The sequence below is a fragment of the Myodes glareolus genome, chromosome 15 (assembly GCF_982192425.1).
Source record: "Myodes glareolus chromosome 15, mMyoGla1.1, whole genome shotgun sequence".
NCBI classification, from domain to species: domain Eukaryota; kingdom Metazoa; phylum Chordata; class Mammalia; order Rodentia; family Cricetidae; genus Myodes; species Myodes glareolus.
Window position 1 is genome coordinate 67,733,332 of NC_142040.1, and position 26,629 is coordinate 67,759,960.

General features: G+C 47.5%; 1 protein-coding gene across 3 annotated transcripts in view; it reads right to left on the bottom strand.

The window, feature by feature from the left end:
* Trio (trio Rho guanine nucleotide exchange factor) overlaps window positions 1–26,629 on the bottom strand; it is a 286,618-nt gene that overhangs the window by 109,266 nt on the left and 150,723 nt on the right. For all 3 annotated transcript variants that reach the window (XM_085676587.2, XM_085676586.2, XM_085676588.2), the window contains exons 11-19: window positions 25,787–25,978; window positions 10,768–10,937; window positions 9,634–9,808; window positions 7,531–7,726; window positions 6,676–6,842; window positions 4,788–4,907; window positions 3,217–3,408; window positions 2,700–2,849; window positions 632–746 (exon numbers count right to left, since the gene is read on the bottom strand). In XM_085676587.2, coding sequence (XP_085532713.2) covers window positions 632–746; window positions 2,700–2,849; window positions 3,217–3,408; window positions 4,788–4,907; window positions 6,676–6,842; window positions 7,531–7,726; window positions 9,634–9,808; window positions 10,768–10,937; window positions 25,787–25,978 — 1,477 coding nt within the window. The remainder of the gene's footprint in view (window positions 1–631; window positions 747–2,699; window positions 2,850–3,216; window positions 3,409–4,787; window positions 4,908–6,675; window positions 6,843–7,530; window positions 7,727–9,633; window positions 9,809–10,767; window positions 10,938–25,786; window positions 25,979–26,629) is intronic.

A 26,629-nucleotide genomic window follows, 5' to 3' on the forward strand; every position in this document is an offset into this window, starting at 1 on the left:
TTCCCGAGGGTCTGGGGGTGGCTGGAGTTCCTGAGAGACACTGAGACCGTTCGTCTGACTCCCTGGATTGATCCATGTTACAACGTTTGCAGATAAAGCTCAGGTCCAGCTGGGTGAAACTGGTTACGGTAGCTACTTACTCTGTCTGTATACCTCAGGCTTCATCTATTTCACGTTCTGTATACACACTTGGGTATAAATTTCCCCAGAACTTTTCCTATCCATCTACATTTAAATTAATAAAAAAGTATTATACTCAAGTGGTATTAAACTATATAACACTTTGCAATTTGCTTTTATCAATTAACCATATCTTAGCTATACATTGAAGCACTTTGTAGCCACAATACTGGTCCATGATTTCTGACTTAGCTTTTAAAACTACTTTGCATATAGATAATTGCAGCTTTCATTTCTGACCATATGTACACTCACATATATTAACAGGCAAGGACAGTAACCATCAGCCTGACTGCGATGTTTTCTGTTTTGTACTTAGCTAACACAGTATATTACTGGCCCACATATTCCTTGGGACTCTGTTACTGAACTGACAGCTAATGAGGCTGTCATGAGCACGACCTGGACACTTAGGATGAGCGACAGGGAAGCAGAGGGGCAGCATGCTCACTTTTCACTTGCTGCTCCGGGGCTTTTATGTGTGTCACCATTCCTGGCATGCTCACGCTGTTCCTGTGCAGGTACTTCAGGAAGACGTCTGCATTCCTTCTGGCCAGTGTGCAAGCCTAAGAAACAATGGAGGACAAGGTAGCGGTCATGTGACTCCTGCAGAAAGGTACCCGGGGGACAACATATCGGTCATGTGACTAATGTAGATATGTAATTGGGGGATAATGTATAGGTGATGTGACTCATGCAGATTTGTGTTTATGAGTATATGGAAACACCAGTCTCATAAAACCTTATCAGAAGTCTTTTACTTAACAGCCATTTGGCCAACTTGTGGTTTACAAAATGCAGAGATTAAATTCTATTTAAAATTAAAAAGAAACAGACTTCATCACCTTGCAAGGTCAGATCATGTTTGGACTGCTTAGTGCACAGGCTGTCAAAGAGGAAGCGGAACCCTTCCTTTTCTAGTCAAGCCTTGAGGTCCCTGCATCTCCAGTTCACCTGGACTGCAGACTACTGGGAATCTGGTAGCACGGGGCCCAGCTACACTGGGCCTAGATTTCTGTAAAGGACGAACCAATAGTAAACACTTCCAGGCTCTCTGCCCCACCTCATAGATGAGACTGTCACACACAATATGTAAAGGAACCGGAGTGGCCAGACTCATTCCTCGGTTATTAGTGTGCAATCCTCAAAACCTGGGGAGGTTAACTATTTTGCATTGTTGTGGTGGCATGTGACTGGGAATTGCTGATGTGCTAGGCAACTCCTGGGTGACGTCAGCAACGTACAGCAGATCCTCAGTGTGAGGAGTGAGGGGAGGAATACCCACAGATGCACAGGTCCCTTCTATAAACTCACCCACATGGCTTTTCCTGTGTAATTTTAGTGAAAATATGTTAACTAAGTGGTATTCAATTCCTATTATGTGGATTATGAAGCAAGAGAGGCAAATCTCCAAACTAATGTACCTAACGGCAGTTGGTATTAGTAAACCAATGACAGAGGCTGGGGGAGCAGACTGAAGCTCGTGTCTGACACAGCCACAATTAAAGCGTGGAAGCTACAGTGATGGTCCCATCCCAACTTACTCAACAACAGGATCCCTAACGGAAAGAGTCACAATGCAGTTTCCCAGACTAAACAATAACCCTGTTGGTAGATGATCTTCCGACATGAACAGATCTTTAAACACAATGGGAAATGGTGTACCGGGGCCGGGGAGGCAGAAGGCTGAAGCAGTGAGAGAAACTGACCCGGGTAAAATGACAAGGACAAGCAAACAGCCACGTTCTGACGGGCCCAGCTGCCAGGAGTTAGAGTCCTAAGCTAGAGACGCTTAGGACTTGTTTAAAAGTCCAGTGTGGATGCGTTCCTGTGGCCAGTGTTTCTGAACATTTGACCACTTTACAAAGTCACACAGTTATGACTTCTGTGTGAGCCAACAGGATGTACATAAAAGCGTAATGAACCACTCCTGAGAGCCTGCATTTAACTTTCTCAGAAGAAAACAGCCTGTCTGAACAGGACTAACTCACTAAGAGGCTGCTTAGTGATGCTAGCACCCACCCTCAGCCACAAGCACTGGTGTCCACCCTACCTGGGGTCTCTCCATCTTCCGAGATGCCGTCTACAGCCTAAAGAGGCTGAATGTCCAAGCTAAAGGCATTATGCTTCACCATATCAACCAGCCAATCACTTCCTGTCTGCAAAACTCATGGGGCTTCCTTCCAGTTTGTTGTAACTTTGCCTCAGAGAAATCTCATCACCATAATATTGCTACACAGCACTGTAACTTCTAGCCAATCATTATTCATAGATTTCTAGTTCATTCCCCATGAAACTGGTAAGACAGTGAATTTCACGAAAATGATCAGTTTGTCATCGATGCTACCATCCCGGTCACTTTCCATGCTAGGCAAGAGTCAGAGCCATGTGTGCGTGGGGCCTCCTCTCAAAGTTCAAACTACATCTACACATGCATCCACAACCAACAAGAATCACTTCTAAATGACAGTCAGGAGACCTTGCGGCCCTCAATCAATCAGTGTGACCCAGCCCTATACCTTCAAGAAGGCCTCCTTTTGTTCGAGGTGTTTGCTGATCATGGGCGTGACATGGTCGGTTTCAGAGTTGGGGCCCAGCTTGTCGGCCCCACCGCACCAGTCCTCTTCCCTTTTGTACTCCTGCTCCAGGCTCTCCAGGACACTGCAGACCTGCGGGGACAGAGATCCAGGCTCAGGAATCACCTAGCACCTGCTGTCCAACCTGTCACCTGGGCTACAGGCCACCGGCAGGCTTTGCCTGACTCGAGGCTGGCAGGGAGGGATTTCAGAATAGAAGCAAAGCCAGAACTGAGTTTCCCACACAAGAGAGAAAAAGTTATGTTCTCTCAGCTGCTTGTCACTTGCTACTCTTCAACAGTTGAAGAAGCAAGGGAACTTTAACTGCAGAGCGTGGCATCCCTGTTTCACTTGGATCTCAGTGTTCACTACCGAGAGTTATGTTAGTAGGGGTGAAGCTGTCCCTCAAGGCCAGAAAAGTCAGTTGCAGAGGGCCTAGGAGCAGGCCCTCTGTGCCCACCTGCTCTGACGTCTTGTAGAAGGCGACCGAGGCATTGACGAGCTTGAGGCGGTCTTCCATCTTGAGCATGAGCTGCTGCCAGTGCGAGGCCACCTTCTCTGCGCAGTCGCGGATCATGTCCATGTCATAGTGGTTAGCCTGCAGCATGGCCTCGGCCTTCTGCTGGACCTGCAGGGCACTCTGGTGTGTTTTCTAGACACAGGAAAGATGGGAAGGCTCATTCAGCAGGGCCTCACACACTGAGGCAGGAACTGGAATGCTCGCCATGGCTAAGAGAATCAAGCCTAGCTACTACTCACTAAGAACTAAGCGGGTAGTTCTAGGCCTGGCAGCAACCAAGCTGATATTAATTTATCTAGTGAAGGATGAAATGCATTAAGACTTTCCAGAATGGCACTCAGCTGTGGGGTCTTCCATTTGAGAAGCAACAGGAACAACTCTTAAAACTGATATTCTAAAGCTCTGGTCAACTCTGCCAAGTCTGTTATCCCTACCGACTGTTTTGTGACAGCCACTGCAGGCAAAACAACAAGAGGGAAAGAGGAGGCTATAGTGAATGCCTTTTCTTTTCATTTTCAACTGAAGCACTAGACTCCAGTGAAAAGAGTTTTGAAGAACTAGTGATGTTTTTTAAAAGAAAAGGAAAAAAGAGAGAGAGAAGAGGCTGAGAATGTTCCAAGCCACACACAAAGAAAACAACATGGTAAAACCTAACGTCTGATGCCAGGGGCTCTGCAGGAAAGATCTAGAACACGAGGTACCAGCAGCAAGGGCACACAAGCACCTTGGAGAAAAGAAAATCATTCATTTCTCCTGTTGCAGCGGGAATGATCCTGTAAACACTGACTATGATATAGATTCCCAAATGACTGACACTTGACCCTGATGACCAAAAGCCCCTGGGCATTGCAGCTATTCAGGTTTGCAAGGCTGCCTGGAGTTGGAGCCCTGCTTATACTTTGAGATCACCTATCACAACTGTTACCTACCCCTAAAGAAACCCATTCCAAAGCAACTAGTGCACCACTAACAGCAAGGGTGAGTTGCCCGGACAAGGCTTTCGGTCACTGTCTGGTGTAGTACTGCCCCTCAGTCTATCAAGGTGAATCCTGTTGCCTAAGCAAGTATGGAGAGTTTTGTCATCAGAGGGACTACTGCCTGGTCATGGCGAGAGATCCTTCACACCCCTAGCGCTCTACTTTGTCTGAAGTACAAACTACTGGTTCCATGTAGCACTGTGCCTGTAAGATCAGCAGGATATTACAATGCCTCAGTTCAGGCTCCGATTTGAGCTCCCTGATTTAAGATACTTCTAATCAGAGATCACGCATCCTGCTAATTAAGACCCTTTCGTGGGACAGAAGGGGGCCCTGGACACTGGACCCTTGCTGCAAGCTGTCCTCAATTCGCTGCAGTTGTGGGCTGCTCCCTTCTCCACAATCAATGGGGAGCTGATGAGCGCTGTCGTTCCTTTTCCATTCAAGCCGCAGCTGGCTCCAGGGGCTGGTGCCACACCAAGAACTATCAGGCTGGTCTCTACGCCGGAAGGTCCACCCTCGGCCCTGCCTTACCTCAATGGCATGCTGGAACTGCTCGTGTTCTCTCTGCAGCTGCTCGGCTTCCTGCAGTGAGCTGGCGGTGATGAGGCCAGCATTTAACATGGACTCTCCATTTCGGATCCAGCCCAGCACCTGAAACAGGACACAGGGTAACTGTAAGCAGAGGAACGTCCAGTGCATCCTGCAAACCACCTGGGATGGGGGATGGGTCAGCAAAGTGGTATAGAGCAGTGGTTCTCAACCTTTGGGTCACGACCCATTCATGGGGGTCACCTAAGACCATGGGATATTTGCATTATAACTCATAATAGTAGCAACATTTCAGTTATGAAGTAGCAATAAAAATAAATTTATGGTTGGGGGCACCCTCAACATGAGGTAGTAGTGTACTAAAGGGTTGTGGCATGAGAAAGGTGGAGAACTCATAGAGGCGCAGCACTGACTCCCTGACTACCCTACTGACAATGCCCACAGTCCCCGAAGGGCTCTCATCACAAGCACTGCCTCGAAAGTACTGTGAGTCTGCTGTTTGAGAAGGCAGCGGAGCTCAGCAGGCTGTGCAAACACAGGCCAGAACAGGTCAGGCTCCGCGTTCTAAGAGTTCTGCATCCTTTGAGGGAAGCCCAGCTACTTCCTGTTCAGACTCTCAGTACTAATCCACAGCAAGACTGGTCACCTGCTTAGTAAGGGCAGTCCGTTTGCTTCACTGCTTTCCTGTGCTGTGCCGGTGTTAAATGACATAACAGCCCAGGTGTGAAACAGGTTGCACTATGATGCTCAGGGGCCAAACCATGAGACTCTCAAGTTCACACACAGGAAGCAATCAATTTTGACAGGAGAGGACACCATCACTGTGGAAGCTCATTCTGGATTGCGGCTGAAACCCCCAAGGTACATGCATAACATTTTCCTTTTGAAATACGCTTAAAATAAAAACAGTTCTCAGCTACTGGTGAGAGCATTCGAGACACCGAGCCTGGCCTGTGATTTGGAACTGAAGTCTCTGGGTCAGTTCTGAAAACTACTTCTTCTGACACCCGTGCAGCTCTCGCCTTCAGGTTCCTGATGCCTGCGAACGCTGAGGTAATGGCTGAAGATGTGACTGTTAATCTGGCAATCATGAGAGAAGTGCTCCCTGTACTACATAGTTTTATTTCAACTTGCCACAAGCTAGAGTCACCAGTGATGAGGGACCCTCAATTAAGAAAGTCTACAGGAGCACAGGCAAGCTTGTAAGGCATTTTCTTAACTAGTGATTGGTGGGGAGGGCCCAGCCCATTATAGGTGGTGCCATCCTTGTGCTGGTGGTCCTGGGTTCTATAAAAAATCAGGTTGAGCAAGTCATGAGGAGCAAGCTGGTAAGCAGTATCCCTCCATGATCTCGGGATCAGATCCTGCCTCCAGGTTCCTGCCCTCACTGCTTTTGATGATGAACTATTATATGTAACTGTGACTGAAATAAACCCTTTCCTCCCCAAGTTGCTTTTGGTCATGATGTTTCATCACAGCAATGATAATCCTAACTAAGACACTACACATCAGCAAAATCTAAGCCCGTTATAGCACATGGACCCTGGACAGGTAAACAACACTGCAGACTCATGGAGTGGGTAAAACAACATTTTAAAGCCACCATCACAGTCTAAGCAAAGACAGTCTTCAAAGAGCGTAATTACTTCATCTCTTAAACAAGTGATTTTTCTTGAGGCAAAAAAATATTTGCAGGTTACAATGCTTCATTTCCTTCTACTGTTTATACTGATGGCATTCCACTTTTATCATAAGATGCCGTCTTGGGGCATGTCTAACTTTACATATCAGGACAACTATATGGAGATCATGGGAAATCCTTCCTGAAGCTGACATGCCAGAATTCCCATCATGATTCAGTGTCACGCACCTGCTTCACTTCTGCCTGCAGGTGGCGCAGTTGCACACACTGCTCCAAATGTTTCCGGTGTTGTTCGGCAGCTAAATCCAACTCCTGTTGCTTTTCATGAAGAAATTCCAGGAGGTCCTGGACCCGGGTGGCCATGTCCACATCTCTGTCGCAAAGCAGCTCCACACCTGTGGACAGTGGTGGGAGACCCTAGAAGCCAGCTCACACCTTCTCCTCTCCCCTAGCAGGGCACTACCCATGTGGTTTGGGAACTGCTTGTCCACTGGGCACCACCTGTACCAGCCAGCAGGTTCAGAGAGGCCCGGGGCAGCAGTGATGCATTTAAACATGCATCCAGTGCACTAGGGTGTGAGGAGGCGCACAGATGAACCAATCAACTGCACCTCCTACCTCAGGGACTCAGTGACAGAGTAGCAGCTGACAGAAATGAGTGGTTGGTGCACTCTTCAGGAAGTATTTAATTGGCTATGTGTAAAGCAAGCAATGCATGCAGGACACGGCTGTGTAAGCTCCCCATGCGACAGTCACATACTGGGGCTGCAGTGCCATCTGCTGGACACAGAAGCTAAAAATAAGAAATGTGAAAACACCGCCTTGGGTTTTACATTTCACTCCCAGAGACAACCAACCACTTTGCACCATTAAGGTTCTTACTACTTGAAACACTTCTTGAAACATTTAAGGGTAAGTTTTCTAAGCATAAAGCTAAATGTGACTGTATTGTGTGAAACTAAATGCAAAACACTTCCTTTAAAAGAACTGGTATTGGCAGGTGATGGCTCAGCATTTAGTCATCCGAGTGCCGTGGTGCTGTGAAGAACCCACAGCTGGCACAGGATGGAGGACCTTTCTTACCAGAGGCCTGGACTTCATTGACATACTGCAAAAGATCCTGTCCTTGGTGGATGACGTCAAAAGTCAAGTTATTCATTGTCAGGGCTTTGTCTGCGTGGTGCTGTAGGCGCTGCTCGGCGATGGTCAGGTCCTCCGTATCAAAGTCATTCATTTGCTGGGAAAGCTCATCATTCCAAGACTCGAGGTCGGAGATGATCTGAGAGAGAAGAGCAACTGTGCAAATCAGGACTTCAAACACACGCCGCCACATCTCACTGTGTCTGGGCCAACGGTCTCAAGAGGGCACGGAAGCCACACGTGTTTAGTTTTGTGGGATAGAGATCAGGCTTCAACAAAACCAGTTTAAAAACTTTTAAAGAAACAAACGGGGCTGGAGAGATGGCTCAGCGGTTAAGAGCATTGCCTGCTCTTCCAAAGGTCCTGAGTTCAATTCCCAGCAACCACATGGTGGCTCACAACCATCTGTAATGAAGCCTGGTGTCCTCTTCTGGCCTGTAGACAGAATACTGTATACATAATAAACAAATAAATAAATATTTAAAAAAAAAAGAAACAAACAGATGCAGAGTAGGTGGAAGGGGCTCCTACCCTCATCAGACACTTGTTACTATTGGGAAACGTAAAACACATCACTGCGGGGCACGAAGTCGACAGCTTCTGTAGCCTGCTGCCTGGCATAGGAGTTTCCACAGGGAAAGCGCGTCTTTGTGCTTCCTGATGAGGTTTTGATACAGGCTAAATTACAGCTAAGAAGCATCAATACAAATAAAGTAGGAAGTACTTTCAACCAGCAGAAGAGTCTAGAAGAGGGTCTTCAACTGATGCTTCTGGCTGGTCTATCTTGTAACTGAAAACATTCAACAGCCCACTAAGTTTCAGAAGAGAAAGTCACTTGGAGTCAGAAGAAAACAGGCCTGCCCTGTTTGCTGCCACCCCAAGCCCCAGACAGGCCAAGACCAGTGGGTCCCCACAGGGAAGAGTCTAACATGCCTTCTCTGTGTGTCTCAACAAGGATCCGAGGGCCAAGACGTGGAGAGCAGTGAGCAGGCTGACAGTCACTGTGATTAGAGGGGGTCTGACGCAGCTCTTTTTATTAACTAAGACAAAGCTGCTTTTATGGAGTTTGGACAGTCAGCCAGCTGAAGGTGCCTGCAAGTTGAGGCTGAAGAACGGGCCAAAGGGAGTGGCCCACAGAGGATCTCCCTGCAGCTGAGAAAACCAGAGACAGTCTGTGCAGGCCTTTCTGGCCTCCTCTGCACCAAGTCCCAAGCCTCTGAGGCACCTCAGGGCCCAGGCAGGTGAGTACCCCACAGCAATATGAATGAGCGCTAACACAAGGGAGGCAGTGAGACACACAATAATGCGCTTTGAGACCCTGCAGTCACAGGCTAGACCTGAGTGGTCTAGAGAGGACGCATGTGCCGGTTCTGACCACCAGCTGTGTAAGCAGCCAGGCACCAGGACACAGGGCTCACACAGTTATGAAATAGTTTTGATTCTTCTGACAGAGTCTCCCACAGTTCAATCTGGTTCACTCAGACTTGGCGCCACTACCTCAAGCATGAGAGACTCTTCTCTGCTGAGCAAAGGCGCCCCCTTCTCACTGAATAAAGATAAAAGAAGTACATGTTTCTTTCTTCTCTGCACATACCAAATAGGAAAATCCATTCTAGGGTAGAAATTATGGAAAACCAAAAGGCACTTTCACTGGGGGGAGGTGAGTTCTAGTCCGTAGAATGCATGGGCTACAATCAGTCCCTTTACTAAGAGAGAAACGGAAAACAGAGGGATGTGTGAAGGGGGGGCAGGAGGGAGGAGGAGAGGAATAGGAGGCTCCACAGGCCGCTCTCTCTAGGAGAGAGGAGTGTGGTGTAGTCCTGCACTGTTTGACCAGGGCTGATCTGCCCCAGGGGAGGCAGTGGCACTCCCTCCACCTCAGGAGCATGCTTTGCTGCTGCCACCTGTGCCGACCACCCCGCCTCCCCAGCGGCCACAGGAGCTTCAGTGCTTCGGGGCCTTCCTTCTGTCCCCATCCCCTCCCGGATCGGAAGAGGCTCAGGTAGTGGGGAGGACACGGGACAGGAACCGGGGTGGGTCACTCACATCGATGGCATCCCTCTCGAATATCCGCAGCTGCAGGAAGAGCTCCAGCTTGATCTTGCGTTCCTGGAAGAGCTCCTCCATCTGGGACTGAGCCTCGTCCAGCTGCTGCAGCACCGTCTCGATGTGGTTGATGGAGCTGTTGTGTGGGGTCTTGTTACTGGAGATGGCAGAGTCCCTGTGTGAGTGGAGAAGCAGACGGGACATCAGTGAGACAAACAGGAATTGGATGAGAAAGTCTCACATTGTTAGACACCAGATCCGGCAACGCAAATCTTCAGGGGAAGAAGGCCGGCAGGAAGCCGGACTTTGTCTCAGAAGAGGGAAGGCACTGTCCCCTAGCAAAACACCAGCAGCCCTTTCCTCTGAGCAGCCTGCTCCGCTACGCCTGCGGCTGCAGGGACACAGCAGTACTCTTTATGGCCCACTCATGAGAAGTCCACTAGTACAGAACACCGTGCTGGGAGAGCCCTAAGTAGAGAGAACAGCAGGCATCTGGTTCTGCTGTGGCAATCCTCCTGCCTGAGAGGTAAACTTCTAATGTATTCAGTAAAATCTTTACTAAGGATCGTGTGAGGCTGTTTAGTTAGTGACTTCACCAACTGTCCTAAGCGACGCCTGAGTTAGGGGTAGGGGGCCTACCCTTAAGGGTCCCTCAATCAAAGAAATTTTCAAATCTGCCTCCAGAGGAAACAGAACCAAACTGGCCCTGCCTCCGGCCCAGAGGAGCCCTGGGGGGAGGGGGGCCTGTCCTGGTACCTTCCACCTGACCTTTGAGCTGAGAGACGGGCATGCTGCCACACTCTAGACAGGCAGGTCCCCTGGAGCTAGAGACATGGTCTCAAGAGCGTCAGCTGCATCCATTTATAAGGAAATTTCAGTAAGAGGGCAAAGACAACACAGTAACGAAAGTTAAATTCTGACGTGGTTAGTGCTGAGGTGAACAGCTAGCACAGTTTTTCAACTGAGGGGGATGGGGAGTGGGATGGGGAGAAAACTGTCCCTGGCCTTCTGGAGAGCACGTTGGAACTTCTTGTTCAAAGACCGATAAAAGCAGGAACCCACTGTGCAGCTTGGGATCTGTGTGGGCCAGGCAGAGGTAGGGGGGTGGGGAGGAGGGGGAGGGGTGAGGCCCACCTCAGCTGCTGGATGAGGTCCTCCCCTTCCTTGATCACGTTGACTGTCACCTGCAGCGTGGTCTGCTGCTGCTGGCCGAAGCGCTTGATGAGATCCTGGACGGCCTCCACCGACTCGGCGTACACGTCGTCCAGAAGTTCCTTCTGCAGTTCCTCCAGCCATGTCCACAGCTGCGGACCAGACAGGGCACGGTGAGCGAGTGGTGTAGGGACAGGACGCTCACATGGGGAGGACACCCCTGGCAGACTGCTCCCGGAGAGAGGGAAGGAAGGAAGGAGGGGGAGGAAGGAGAGGAAGGAAGGAAGGAGTGTCCCCGAGAGTCCGGCAGCCAGTGGGACACACACACAGAAAGAGCCACATGTCACTGCAGCGTGGAGCAAAATAAACAGGCAGCGAAGCGGAAGAGGCTGTCACAAAGGAGAAAAAGGAAAGGGAAGAGAAGCCACTCTCCCCTTCTGCAGAGGCTCAATCTGGCGTTCAGTGGGAACACCGAGTCTCTCAGGCAGGAACTGGGCACAGAGGTATTCTCAGACGAGCCTCCTGCTGAAGTCTCAGCAATGCTGCAGCCTCAGCAAAGGTGTTCCACCCACTACTAAACCACACACAGACACGAGTGCTTTAGGTCCCTTGGAGCACAGGAGAGCACATGGAGGTTACAGTACTATCCACAACTGTGGGTGGAGATGTGTGCTCCTGAGATGACCACACCCAGTTCAGGAACCCAGGGCCAGTGTCTGTCACACAGCGTGGTCATCCTACTATGGGAAGACAGTGTGTCCACAGGAGGTCTTGCTTTCTCCCAAGTGGGTACTAGAACCTGAACTCTGTGCTACTTGCTCATCTTGTCTGTGTCATTTAAATGGATTCAAATGAAGGAGATAGACAGGGCTTTCTCAAAGAAACAGAGCGTATGCTGCTACGAGAACTAACCAACAGCTTAGGAAAACAGTGCAATCTATTTTCCTTTAGAGTCAAAATCCTTCACGTGATGATCAAGTCAGCGGACTTCTCCTTAAGCTAGCAATCTGCCTTCCACAAGGCAGGAGGCAGGGGACTAGCCACGCACAGAACTGATCCACTTGCTAACAATGACAAACCCACTTGGTCATGTGGCTACTACAGCCCGCGCCCTCCCACGATGGATACTTATAAAGATGTGTCTCTTTCCATCTGCACTGATTCTGCTGAAAAGCAATGGGGAAGAAAGAATCACTGACTTCACATATCCTAAAATCTCAGCAGTGTCTTCTGCTTGAGCTCATGGCTCTGCTGAAGTTGCCCCAGCAATGTTCATGCACAAATGAATGGACCAGCCCACCAGGCTGGCAAGCCCACTTCTTTACACCGGTCAGTATCTTTCTTGCGCACTACGTTGTATGAGTCTGGGGGACCTGGTTCACCCTTGGGAGGGGTTGCTAGCTCTCTCCCATTCACTCTAGAATTCCACTTGTGGGATGAGGAGGGTGTGGGGTGCCTATGTGTGTGTGTGGGACATGACAAATGCTACCAAAGGTACTACTGAGTTACAAAAGATTTAAACAATCTCTATACATTGATAAAGGGCTTGGAGTTGCCCTGATGTGCAGCCCACAGGTGGACGTGCATGCGACCCCAGGGACAGGAACCAGTGTTTCTGCAGCAGTTGATTGCTGTAGTCTGCGAAGACAGCCTGTCTGAGATCAGATCCCAGTGAGACTCCGGGGCAGAAACATCCGTATTTCTCACGTGGGCCTATGACCCAGCTTCTCCTATAGAAGAGGACCTGTGTGAATGCCTGCGCAGCACAGTGTGGCAGACTGGATGAGACTCCATGGAAAGAGAGAACAGTCAGTAAATGTTGGTCACTGTTGCTGCCTTTCTTCTAAGAAAGACCTCATAATAAGAAAATTCATAAATTTTCTATCTTTGAGAGGTATTTTTTTTTAGACTGAATCTTTTCCAATGTATTCTCTCAGTGTCCAAAATTAGTCCCTTGGCCTGGTAAACTTAACATTTAAATTCCTTTACCCCTACAATAGCATTCGATACTATAGTACAAGGAAAGGCGGTAAGGAAAACCTGTTGGGTTCTATAGAAATTGCTTCCTCTGAATTCTAGGGGGAAGTGCCAGGAATAATTAGGGGTCAAGTTTTGGCCTTCCACCTGGCAGAGCTTAACACTAACACACACACACACACACACACACACACACACACCCTGGCATTTCCCCTCCACTTCCTGGATATGCTGACTCCAGTTCCCTGGCAGACTGTGCTCCCCACCTGGCCTGCCAGTGAAGTCGCAGAGATAAAGCTGCACAGCAGACCACAGGAAGTGATCCTGGATGGCGGAGATGAAAAGGAAGCAGGGAGTGAGGTAGTGGACAAGGCTATATAGGAAGTGTCCTGGATGGCGGAGATGAAAAGGAAGCAGGAGTGAGGTAGTGGACAAGGCTATATATAAAAAGCCTGCTGTCAAACGCCTGAAAGGTCTCTGCCCCCTCGGAATTCTTCAGGAAATACTCTTCCTCAGTTTGAAGAAAGGTCCTTTGAGATGCCAACTGGGGATGGACTGATGTGTATCCTACTGTAGCCCGGGGTAAGCAAAGTCTATTTTTGAGCTTTTAAAATGATGTAATACACGGTAGCTAACGTGCCTCTGAACAAAGAAATTTTAGTCTCTAGGAAGTTTGTGAAAGTCTTAAGTCCAAGTCTTCCAAGGATGAAAACAAAATGCACTTCTGAGTAAACTGATAATCTATAGTAAAAAAGATACATCTTTATCTAGCAGTCAGAGGAGGTGTGGTCTCTGCACGTTCACTGCGATCAGGGTCTTTATCCAACAGTCAGTCAGGGTGGGCTCTCTGCAAGTTCACTGCTACCCGGGTACTATTTTTAAGAACCATGGAACTGTCAGGACAAAGGTGTAGACCACATTGCCCCCTAGAGGCCATAAGAAACAAAACTGGGCCTTCAGGCTAGCACTGAGCTGTCCTGGAGCTGTGTTTGCAGGCCTTGGCAGAAGTTCTGGAGAAGATTCTGCCCACAAATGGGCTACATGTATCCAGACAGAGGCATGGCCACCGACCAAGAAGGGAAAAAATGGTCTTGAGAAATGAATGTGAAGAAAGGCTCTGAGACAGAGACGTGGGAGGACCCCGTCCCATCTCTGGCAGAAGGAACAACCCCTACACCTCAGCTCTCTACCCTTGGGCACTACACTCTTCTAGGACAAAGCTAAAATAGCTCGACTCAAGAATAGAGGTCCTTTCTTCATCATTTCAGGAGGGAAATTCTGAGGAGCTGAGGGTTCTGGAAAAGGACTGGGCTCTAGGTGGCTAAGGGAGTCCTGAGACTTGGTGAGAACCACAGCAGCAACCTTCGCACTCCCGGGAAGACACACATACTGTAGTCAGTGTCAATATGGAGCCTGGTACAGTAGGCATAGCACACCTGCCGAGAGGCCTTATCCTTGACGAAGTCCTGTGTTCTCCACCTGCAGTCCTATCTGTGAACTGGGGTAACCTTGCTGACCTGCAAAGCCAGTGTGTAAGACAGGCAGCGTGGGGGCGGGAGTACTCATTTACTGCAGGGGTTCTGTATGCAGAGGTTGCTGCATTGAGACCTGTCTCCCGGCTCTCAGCTTGGTCCAGTGGAGCTGTGCAAACTGTAGGGCAGTCTCAAGAGTCACACTTGCAGCTCCCTAGAGCCGCTGCTACTGCGAGTTCAGAGCAGAAGTGAACGCTCTCAGTGGCAACGTGCAGGTGCGAATGCAGGACTATGCAGATGGCACGTGATTCCAACTCAGGCACAAGGAACAGGGTGAAAAGGGAACTGCTCCCACCACCAACAGAAAGCTCCTCTCCCAGCAATGACCAACTGTATGCTGTGCACACATGCATGCCTGACTGTGTGCTGACACACATGCATGCCTGACTGTATGCTGAGTACATAACTTGGTGCCTTGATGTAGGAACTGCAGTGTATTTTTTTTTCTCTGTGTGTACTGTGTGTGGGTAAGCATATCCCTGTGTGTGCGCAAAAGCAGGAAGCCTTTAGTGGTCCTGTCCCACCACTGTCCACCTTACCTGGAGCAGGGTTTCTCCATTAGCCTAGAGCTATGCGGGTAGCCAGCCAGCCCCAGCGACCATGCCTATCTCTGCCCATAGCCTTCGGCTCTGACTAGAGGCTGGGGATCTGAAGTGGGCTTCTCATGCTGGAGCAGCAGGCACTTCCCTGAGCGGAGCTGCTGCCTAGCCTGAGCTGTAGGGCCTGAGAAGCACCTCCTATGCTTGTGTGGTGGGAGAAATGATGCCTGAGTATGCCGAGAGAAGGTTATAAAGGACGTATGGGGTAGAGGCAGACCAGAGAACACCAAGGTCAGTATCAGGAAACACTACCCCTGCCAAGTGTCAGGCGCTAGTACTAGGAGGAAAGACGGAGACTCACAGAGGCATCTGCATGGCAGCTCCACCGTGAGAAGGAGTAACAAATGGGCATTCCAGTCCCAGGTGTGGACACCTGCAGACAGGTGGCCTGAGGCCACACGGCAAGAAGGACCAGCCAGGGACAAGAGATGAAACGTGACCGACACAGCGAAGAAACCATGTGATCATCGGGGACTCCAATTACCTAGGCAGCATGCATGCTGGGCTATCCTAAAGAGCTTGGCACTCCAGAATTTTCACCTTTCTGTCTACTCTACAACACCCTTGAACAAATCAAACATTCTCCTTAGCAATAGTTGTCAGGTACAAACATTAGGGAAGGCTCCTCCTCCTTTCTAGGTCATTTGAAAAACGGCTATTGTCATCCTGAAGTTGTATCAAAGTGTAATTCCTCTCTGCTAGAACGACTCCTACAGCCTATCTACCCTTCCCCTGACCATGGTTGCATTTGTTCACCTCTCCTGGCATGGCAGAAGACCTGGAGCGCCTCTGATACCAGCTCACTCTCCTGAACATGCTGGCCTTTCCAAAGAGGACTCAAGAACTGAATGGCAAGCCTATGTGCTCAAACAGCAGCCCAAGACCAGTCAGACATGTGTCCTTCACACGTGTCCTTCACAATCCTACTCTTTCCTTAACTAAAGCCAAATGAGTTACTCGGGGCGTAGCACTGTGGACAGCCAGAAACACTGATCACTTCTTAATTAAACACAGTATCGTGTCCTATGTGACATCCAGCTTGTCTCATTTGAAACAGACCTATATATTGAAACTATGAATGCAGCTATTCTGTTGTGGCACCAAGTTGGTCCTTAAAGAAAAGCAAAAGTTTTCAACACGGTGGGTTAAAGTGTGTCTGAGTTCATCTGAGTAGTGAAGAGGTCACAAAAGGACATAAAAGTTCATAACAGGTTATGCCGTAGTTCAAACAATCTGACTGGAAAATCTCTCCCACAGGAGTAGACACCAAGCGATTAAGCCAGGCTGTCCTCCGGCCTCAGAGCATCTGAGATGAGCGGTGGTCCACTCCTAACAGTACACCTGCCAGTGAGTCTGATCCAGCAAAGCCAGCTTGGGACCTCCTTCCTCCAGACATCTTCCATTTGAGACCAGCGTGGAGCATAAAGACAGTCTTGGCTCTGTCCTAAAACCCTCAGCTGTTTCCTGTGGCCTGCAAGTCTCTCTTCTAGTCCTTCACTCGTCCTTGAATCTCTAGATCTCTGCCTAGTACTAACCTCTTCCAGAGTAAATGCATAAAATTCACCTTCTTAAAAATACTGCCAGCGTTACCAAGGCATGGTGGCACACATATGTGTCTTTAGCACTCAGGAAACTGAGGCAGAAGAGTTTGGCAAGGGGATTATTCAGTGGTGCTTGATGAGCAGCCGGCCTGGCAGGGCTATTTTAGCAAGACTTTAACAAGAGCAACTCAGGTGTCTTGCAGCCCCCGGTGTCTGTCCACAGTTCACCAACAGGACCAATAGGGTGAGCTAGTAAGCAAATTCTGCTAGTACTGGGAAGCTCAACATGTCTGGGAATAAAGTCCTCACTTAGAAGACCTGTCTTTCCATAAAACCTTTTCCCTCACCTTTGTCTTTCGTATGTTCTGGCCACGTGTAAGCAAATGCCCAGCTCAGAGCAGATGCCAAGGGTATCACACAATGACAGTTCTGCTGCCAGCACCAAGGCCCCAGCCAGAAAGCCTGATCCTTCCCTATTCTGCTTTTAAGTTTTGTGTTTCAAAAAAAAAAAAAAAAGAAGAGAGAACAAATGAACAATAACAAAACCAGACTACAAGCCTAACTTGTGTGGCGCTACCACGGTCCTGGGAAAACCCCAGCTAGCGCACCACTGACTGCCAGGCTCTCAACCTCTCTGTTGATATGAGCGGTCAACAGATTACATACATGTCAGAGACACATATAGAACACTGCATTCCTCTCTCAATGAGCCAAAGACCTGCATGATTCTTTGAAGAGATTTAGTTTAGAAAACTGATAAGAGAGTGACATACTAGGATTCCCTTTGAGGTGAAGTTTAGAAGTCAGATTCCATATGTATATCTGCTTTCCGCTGCACACTGGAAGACCTGCCTTTCCTGAGCACGCAGAGTCCTTCACCCTCCACAGAGAAGTAACCAAGCTGTAAGGTAAACAACTGACCAAAGAGTTGGAGGTGAGCCTTCAATAGGCCTGTTTTCCACAATAATTTCTAATTTGTTAGCCTAAAATTTGCTGTTTTTTTTTTAAACATAGTTTTAAATCATTCCTCAGGGGGAAAAATGTTTAGGCACTGAAGAGATACCTCTGAGGTTAAAAACACATGCCTCTCTTCCAAGGTACCCAAATTCAGTTCCTAGCACCCATGCTGGGTGAGAGTGAGGGAATTGCTAAGGAGGGGCAGGATAGAAACAGCAGCAAACAGTTACTGCTGACTGGAGGTTAGTGAGGCACAGAGCAGTTTAAATCTACCTAGATAAATCTCTGTATCTTAGTTTAAATTTCCTATTATTTTGTGCCTATCAAGTAAGTTAAGTTGGGGGCCAGGAAGAGATAAAGACCATGTATTGGCAGCGATATTTATTTATAATATATATGGATGGAAATGCTATATTTGAAGCTTGTATACCTGAGTTCACTAACTATGCCCACACAGGAGCTGTGGCTCGGGCAGCAGAATGATCGGGCTGTCCCAGGTCACATGGGCTGTACCACAGTAGAGCAGCTGTAACCTATTTTGATGCAGATTACATTTTCACAGAAATCGTACGACTCTTTTAATAACCCTACCTATAGAAGGCAACGTTCTTTTTCCATGAGGACGCCAAACCAGAAGGAAGACACAGGCAACTGATGCTTACAGTCAAACCGAACGCCAACCCCACTCCTTGAATTACAGTATTTAATTACGCAGGTGCCCTTGTGTCAAGTAAGTGAATAAGTCACATGCTCCAGAGTACACAGCAAGAGACAAAAGCACTTAAACAGAAACTGTTGACCGCTGAGCACATCTAGTGAAATCTCTCTCCTATGCCCCTTCCCACTGCCAAGGAAGCTGGAGGCTGGATTTCTGCTGTATGGAAGAGTAGTAATTTTTGTTCTAAAAAATTCTTTGGTAGATTCTTTCCCTCTATATTGCACTTACCAAAGGACCCTCATCTACCCCAGAGAAATGAAAACATCCAGTATGGCAAAAACCTACATAATAGTTCACAGCTTCCTTTTTACAACCCCAAACTACTCAATATTCTTTAATGAATAAATGATAAATAAAGGGTCAATATTTGCATTGTGAAGTGAGATTTCCCTCTGTATGCTGTGAATATCATTGGTTAATAAAGGAACTACTTTGGGCCTATAGCAGAGCTATAGGGAAACACAGCTAGGCGGGGAAAACTAAATTGAATGCTGGGAGAAGAAAGGTGGAGTCAGAGGAGAAGCCATGTAGCCCTACTGGTGACAGATGCCTGAACTTTACCCGATAAGCCACAGCCATGAGGTGATACACAGATTAATGGAGATGGGTTAAATTAAGATGTAAGAGTCAGCCAATAAGAAACTAGAGCTAATGGGCCAAGCAGTGATTTAAATAATATAGTTTCTGTGTGATTATTTCAGGGCTGAGCAGCCGGGAACCGACAGGTGGCCTCCTCCAACAGTACTGTGCAATGTTAGTCAGCAGTGAAGGGGAATGAGGGGTTGATGTCTGTATGAAAGCATGCCTCCAGGATTAATTAGGTAGGAAGAATGAGCACAAAAACACTCATGACTCCATTTATCTGGCATTTCTGAAACACCCAAAGCAGCAGAGATGTGAGATGTTGGTTCTTGCTGAGGCTGGACACAGTCATAAAGAGGAAGCGGAGCCATAAAGTCCTAGGTAGTCAGGCCTTCAACTCCTACAGGAATGGAAAGCAGAATGCACTCAGGCACAAGAGCATATTCTTTTGGGTGGGTGGTGGTGGCGCACGCATTTAATCCCTGCACTCAGGAGGCAGAGCCTGGAGGATCTCTGTGAGTTCGAGGCCAGCATGTTCTATAAGATCTAGTTCCAGGACAGACTCCAAAAACTACAGAGAAACACTCAAAAATAAAATAAAATAAAAAACCATATTCGCGTAGCAGAATGATTTGTTTAACTGCAGTTTGGGTGTTGTGGTAGTTAACATAAGTCTACATATGATGAAGTTGCAATAAACATATGCATGTAGCTATCTACACACACAAGCATGTATGTATGGGGAGGCTGAATAAATAAACAGCTACCACGTAATAGGGTGTGGCCTACAGAACGTTTCCATGGAAATAAAGCAAGACCTCTGTGGGAGAGCCATAGGAAAGGAAGTGAGGCTCTGAACAGGCTTTATAACCGAACCACTGATCAGGAGAATCTGCAGCAAGACAGCTGGTTCATAAGCACTGAGCACTGACAGGTAACCACCAGGTGCTGGACAGGTTCTCTGGCTGCACAGGGGAGGAAGGAACTCTGGGTGTTAGCAATGGCTGCATGAATAAGCACTGGGTGCAGTCCAATGGCTCCTGAGTAGACTTGGCCGGGGTGAGGGAGGCAGCTCAGAGAGCTCGGCTGCACACCAAGGAGCCTGGGACTTTCCTTTCCCCAAGTGCACTGTGCCCCTCTACCTGTTGATTCCTTGGGAAAGCCAAGGCCTGACCCCAGCAAGCATAAAAGAGGAAGTTGACCTGTTCGTTTGCTAGCAAAGAAAATGAAGTCAGAACTGGCATCTGAGACAAAGAAGTCTCCAGGTGGGTGATGAACCATTAATTCTGACTTCTGAATAAAATGACAAGTTCTCTTTTCCCAAGCATTGCTCAAAATAACAATGTGTCCAATTCAGCAACAAGTTTGCAGAAGCCCAGCCAGGTTTCTTTGCTTAACCCACTCAGGACGGCAGCATCCTGGTTCAGGGGGGAGTGATCCTTCCTGGCCACCAGGGATTCTGAGAATAGAGGCCAGTGAGGGTCACTGCATTGGCCCCAGAAACAAACTGGCAGCAAGCTTGACGTTGCTACCTAGTCACCTCAATTGACCTATGAATGTCAAAGGTAATTAAAAGTAATTAAGCCACAAAATAATTCTGAGAGAGAAGCTGAATAAGTAGAAATGGGTAATAGTAATGGTTTTTACTGGCTCCAAAAATAAAATATCATTCAAGGCACTGAGCCTAAAATCAGATGGCAGACTGATGCTATTATTTCACAGACCTGTATGAAGTTTCTAAGTCTTGCAAGAGACTCTGTAGTGGAACATGAAGGAACCAGACCTCAACCTATCAAGCAAGACCAGTGTCTGAAGTGTGACGGAGCAGCTGTGGTTACCACTGAGGCATCACTTCCTCACATATCACAGTGGATTTAGAGGGCATTTCATAATCTGGAAGTCTTGGACCAGAACCTTAGGTTGATGTCCAGAAAGCTAGCCACCGGCGGTCTTCTGGGTGGGACCCCCCACAGACACCTGAACGAGCTAGTAGTCACCTTGGCCCCCATGGAACCCCCCAGAGTAAGTTGCTATGGAACCAGCTCATCAGCCAGAAATTAACCACACAGTAAGGAATGACACCCACACAGTAGAGAATCAAGAAACAATCCCTGAGCGTGCGGAGAGCACCTTCCAGGTCTGGAGAGCCTCACCGTGTAACTTTTACAAAGTTCTATGAACTTGCCTATGACAGCTAAGGTTCTCTGTTGTAATGTTTTTCAATGTAAATGTCTGAGAAGAACGCCCTGCACAATATATCTGTTAGCGGTCTGTCATTTATTTGATGGTGTCATGCAGACACCTATCAATACAATCAATGTGCTTCCCTCTTGTTATGTCCTAATTTCTACCTTCACTTTAATTACACTTCATCTAAATGCCAGTGGGACTGAGTCATAAGCTGTTCGTAAAACACAACTGGAAACAGCCTTTCTTCTTGTATAAATCTAAGTGTCCCCCACGGGGGAGGGACACTTATGTTCAGTACAGCTGAAGGACACTGTGGGCACCCAGCGGCCACACAGGAAAAGATAAATCCTCCGAGAAGGAGTCTCAGGCTAACATGAAGACCCACCACTTGGAGGAGAAAATCCTGGCTAGGTCAAGCCTATGGGATACACCGGCTACACTGTAAGCCACCTCCCACATGTGTGTCCTACTATGTGTTCCCTACTAGTGACCAGATAGCCCCTATCATGGGTCACCTTAGGAATATGCAACTGAGATAAATATGTCTATCATGATAGGCTCACCTATAAAGAGGAACCACTGGACCACTGGACCTTCTCTGGGAGTGGGAAAAACACATGTCCCCCAGAAGACGAACTGGGGGCCTTCTGAGCCTGCAGACACATGGACACTAGAGATCAGAGTAAAAAATCTATAAAAACTGAAGGTGTTTCCATTTGAAAACAATTTGCAAGCCTAGTGACCATACAGACTCCAGTACCAGCTATTGAAGACTTTTATAACAGTTTTTCTTACAGCACTATTTGTAATAGCCAGAACCTGGAAACAACCTAGGTGCCCCTCAATAGAAGAATGGCTAAAGAAGGTGTGGAACATATACACATTAGAGTTTTACACAGCGGTAAAAAACAATGACATCTTGAATTTTGCATGTAAATGGATGGAAATAGAAAACACTTTACTGAGTGAGGTATCCCAGACCCAAAAAGAGGAATATGGTATGTACTCACTCATAAGTGGATTCTAGCCATAATTAAAGGTCTTTGAGCCTATTAGTCATGATCCTAGAGAAGCTAAATAAAAAGGTGAACCTGAGGAAAATCATGTAGTTATCCTCCTGGATATTGGAAGTAGACAAGATTGCCAGGCAAAACTTGGGTGCATGGGGTGGGGGGAGTGGATGTAAGGGGAGATGGGTAAAGAGAAGGGAGAAGAGGAGGATTCGGGAAAGCTTGGGGGAATGGGATGGGTGGGATGGAGGAAGGGTGATTATGGGAGCAGGAAAGTAAATATCTTAATTAAGGGAGCCATTTTAGGGTTTACAAGAGACTTGATTCTAGAGGGGTTCCCAGGTCCAAGGAGAGGTCCCCAGATTGTTCCTTGGGCAGCAGAGGAGAGGGTGCCTGAACTGGCCTTGTCCCATAGCCACACAGATGAGTATCTTGCATATCACCATAGAACCTTCATCTGGCGATGGATGGAGATAGAGACAGAGACCCACATTGGAGCACTGGACTTAGCTCCCAAGGTCCAAATGAGGAGCAGAAGGAGGGAGAACATGAGCAAGGAAGTCAGGACCACAAGGGGTGCAACCACCCACTGAGACGGTGGGACTGATCTAATGGGAGCTCACCAAGGCCAGCTGGACTGGGAGTGATGGAGCATGTGATCAAACTGGACACTCTGAATGTGACTGGCATTGAAGGCTGACTAAGAAGCCAAGGACAATGGCACTGGGTTTTGATTCTACTGCATGGAGTGACTTTGTGGGAGCCTGGTTTGTTTGGATGCTCACCTTTATAGATCTGGATGGGGGGGGAGGACCTTGGACTTCCCACGGGGCAGGGAACCCTGACTGCTCTTAGAACTAGAGAGGGAGGGGGAGATGGGGAGGGGAAAAGGGAGGCGGGGAGGAGGTGGAAATTTTTAATAAATAAATTAATTAATTAAAAAATAAATGTAATGATGCAATTTAATAAAGTGGCTACATAAACAAAAAATGATACTGATGCTATTAACAACAACAAAAAACATCAACAGAACTCATCCTCTGCAAAATTCTTTCTGCTCAGAAGTCCTGATGTCTCTGCTTGGTGAGAACCAAGACACAGGAGACAAGGTATCTGTACCAGACTGTCTTAGGCAAAGACTTCTGTCTCAAACGACACAAACCCTGTCCTAGAATTGCTAAGCCCCAGAAGAATATTCCCAGGCATGCAGTTCAGGCAGGTACCACACATCAGCAAGAGCAGCATACCCTGTGTGGTCATAGGGGACTGTCTGTCTTACCTTATTGACTTTGACCCTATTCCTCTCTCAGTTTTGATGTGAAATTGTAATAAAAACAGAGTAACTAACACAAATCAGATAACATAAGAACACAGAATCCTAAAGCAACGTGGTCAGTGCTGTCATAGGTGTGTGTAGAGAACTCTAGAAGACTGCCAATAACAGCAGCTAACTGGACAGGGGCGGCAGGAAGACCCAGCCTGGGAGGACAGTGCCATAGATCAGGGGACACTGCATGGCAGGGCTGGAACCCTGGAGAAGGGGGAGTAAATAAAACAACCTCAGCAGGAGGGAGAATGCAGTCCCAATTGTGAGATCTAGACATGATGGACATGACACATGAGTCAAAAGCAGGAGGTGGCTCCTCCTAGGCACCAGGTGACCCAGGAACTCAGCACAGTGACCACACATCCAGCTAGAAGCAGCCTGGAAGAATATCCATTGAACACATTTCCTGGGAAAAACAGACAAATATTTCAAGTCTGTCTTGGCTGTGGTGTAACTGGAAGTAGAGATGGTGCTAGCTGTGTTCATTGTCTATTCTGGTGTCGTCCTCAGAAGCAAAGAGTCCTGGCCCTTCTGCAGAAGGGGCTGAGTTCCAAATACCAGGTTAGGCTGGGCAAAAGCACAAACGCTCCAGGGCCTCCATAATTGCTGACTTCCTCCTCTACCCACTTCACAGACGCACAGGACTCAAAGGGAGGGAACATCACCTTTCTGAATTTAAACATCTACGCTACAAAGAACCAGGCTGTGCACAAACTGTCCAAGGTCCCAGAACCACATGGGAGGTGCTTTCCTTAAAGTGCTCTATGGGCACTTGACCCTGGATGTCTTTTTACACAAGGCAGGCCAGACTGCCCTCTCCCAGATTTCTCCAAGTGATTTTATCTTTCCAGATCTCCCTTCTTCTATTGCCATGAGCTTTTTGTGTACTTAACCCTGAATTACTCTAAAGCACAGAGAGAGGAACTTAGCGCAGTGACCATGCATCCAAGCTAGAAGCAGCCTGAAAGAATATCCACAGAACACGTTTCCTGGGGAAAACAGACTGCAATATGTTCACGTCTGTCTTGGCTGTGATGTAACTGACCGTGGAGGAAGATGCTAGCTATGTTCATTTTCTACCCTGATGTCTGCCTCAGAACCAAGAGGGGTCACAGCGTATCACAGCATCCTGTAAGGGTCCTTTGTGGAGCACTTAGTCATGTAAAAGAAAACTTGTGTTTATTACAAAAACACTTAAAACAAAATAAACCAGGCGGAGTAATGCTGTCATATAATCGAAGCACTCATGAGACTGAGGCAGGAGGATTGCTGCAAACTCAGTCAATCTGCATTACATATTACATACCATTCAGGGCCGGTATGGGTTAGACAGCAAAACCCTACTTTCAAAAGGAGGTAAAAAGTAACATAATAGTTTCTCTAATTTTGTATCTACTAAGTGTTATACATATATGCATATGATCTGTATCATTATTTATGCTATATGGTATACAATGCGTATGTTATATATACTATCCTTGGTATCTATTTTTCACATTTAAAATAACATTATCTCTTGAGATAAGTATGTTGCTATAGGCACACACAAGGACTTTATTGTGGAATATTATTTTAAGGTATGCTACATTTGTTTATGCTGTGGGACATTTGTTTAATGATGCAAAGATGTGTTGCATTCTTTTATGTTGCATTTGTTTAACTCAATGAAGCCATGTTACTGTGTTTATCTAAAAGATCTGATTGGTTTAATAAAGAGCTGAATGGCCAACAGTAAGGCAAGAAAAGGACAGGAAGGGCTGGCAGATAGAATAAGTAGGAGAAAAAGAGGAACCAGAAAGCAAGAGAGATCAAGGAGGAACGAGAAAAGGAGTAGAACATCGGGACCAGCAAGCCACAGTGTAAGAAATAATGAAAGGTATACAGAAAAAAAGAAAGGGAAAAGCCCAGAAGCAAAAGATAGAAGGGATAATTTAAGAAAAGCTGACTAGAAACAAACAAAGCTAAGGCTGGGCATTCATAAGAAAGGATAAGGCTCCAAGTGATTTATTTGGGAGCTGGGTGGTGGGACCCCCCAAAAGAGCCAAAGAGAAAAATAAAACAATAACAGACTTTGGCACTGATACTGTACCACATTGACTATGGAAATATTCAAACTCAATACAACGTAACATGACCTGTAAGAGTGTAAGAAGTCTGCTAAGAGCAGAAGGCTACTATGGCTTTCACCCCAGGACCAGGCAACACCCAGATGGGACAGCCAACAATGGTGCCTACAGTAAGCAGGACCTGATAATATTACGTGGATGGAGCACTGCTCCTCTCTAAAGGAATCTCATTCTGTTACATTTTCCCCACGCATCCCTGACTCACAAGAGTCTGCTCTACCCTCACTCCCTTACGGACAATCCCAGCAAAGGCAGATGTGCATTCCCACACACAGCCAGTAGAAGTCCAGCCTGCTTCCTGTCTGCCCCAGTGCATTCTGTACTCACATCTACCTGCCATGCTACATCCAATGTCTCTCATTATGACAAAGACAGGATTCTTTCTGACAGATTCAAAGACCCCGTCGACCAGATTATATTTTGCCATCCTGTGATGCATTACCTCTTTTACGTGGGTGTGGAATGACACAGACATGTCCAGCAGGATCTTCCGCTGTTCAACTCGCCGAACAAAGTCTTGTATCCGGTCTTCAAGTTGATGAGCAGCCTGGTAAATCTCTTCAGGGTCACATTCCCCGGTCTGCGCCAGCTGTTCCGCTGCTTCTAACAACTTGTCTGCATTTGTGTATGTGTTCTGCACAGGAGAATACCCAGAGGAACAGAAGGTGAGCATTCAGCAAGCCAGCCCCTGTGGGAGCCATAACACCCAGCAACACAGAGCCTATCAGCAGCATTTCCGATCATTCACTTAGCAACGACTTTAGGAGGCCCACACATCCCTATCGGCAGTCCTTTCCGATGCCAAGCAGACTATTAAACACTGGCCAGAATGGCTCATGACTCAGAAAGATTTTTGCTAAGGTGGAGTCAGGAAATGCCCCATGGCCACAAGTGCCTGCTTCACTTTTTTCCTCGCGTTGTCATGACAGAGAAACAGTGTTTGCTCTTCCCTGCTTCACAGGACACAGGTTCAGAAACAAAAGTGAATTGCAGAGGCTATAAACTGATCGGTGTAGAAATGCCAACGTGAAGTGTAAACACCTATTCAGTGCTTTCCGAAGACTGCTCTTCAATTCCTGAGACGCTCGTGGCTGTTCCTGGAAATTGCTCAAAAGCGGCATTGCCAATGAGAGGAGGAGATGAGACTAACTGGAGGCCCTCCGTGGAATCAGAGCAGCCTGCCCTCCAGGGAGAACCAGAAATCCAGCCTGGGGCTCTGCTGAGACATCAATTGGCTCATTCAGCAACTCAAACAGCTATGGCTGAGCAAGGTGGGTGTCTCACT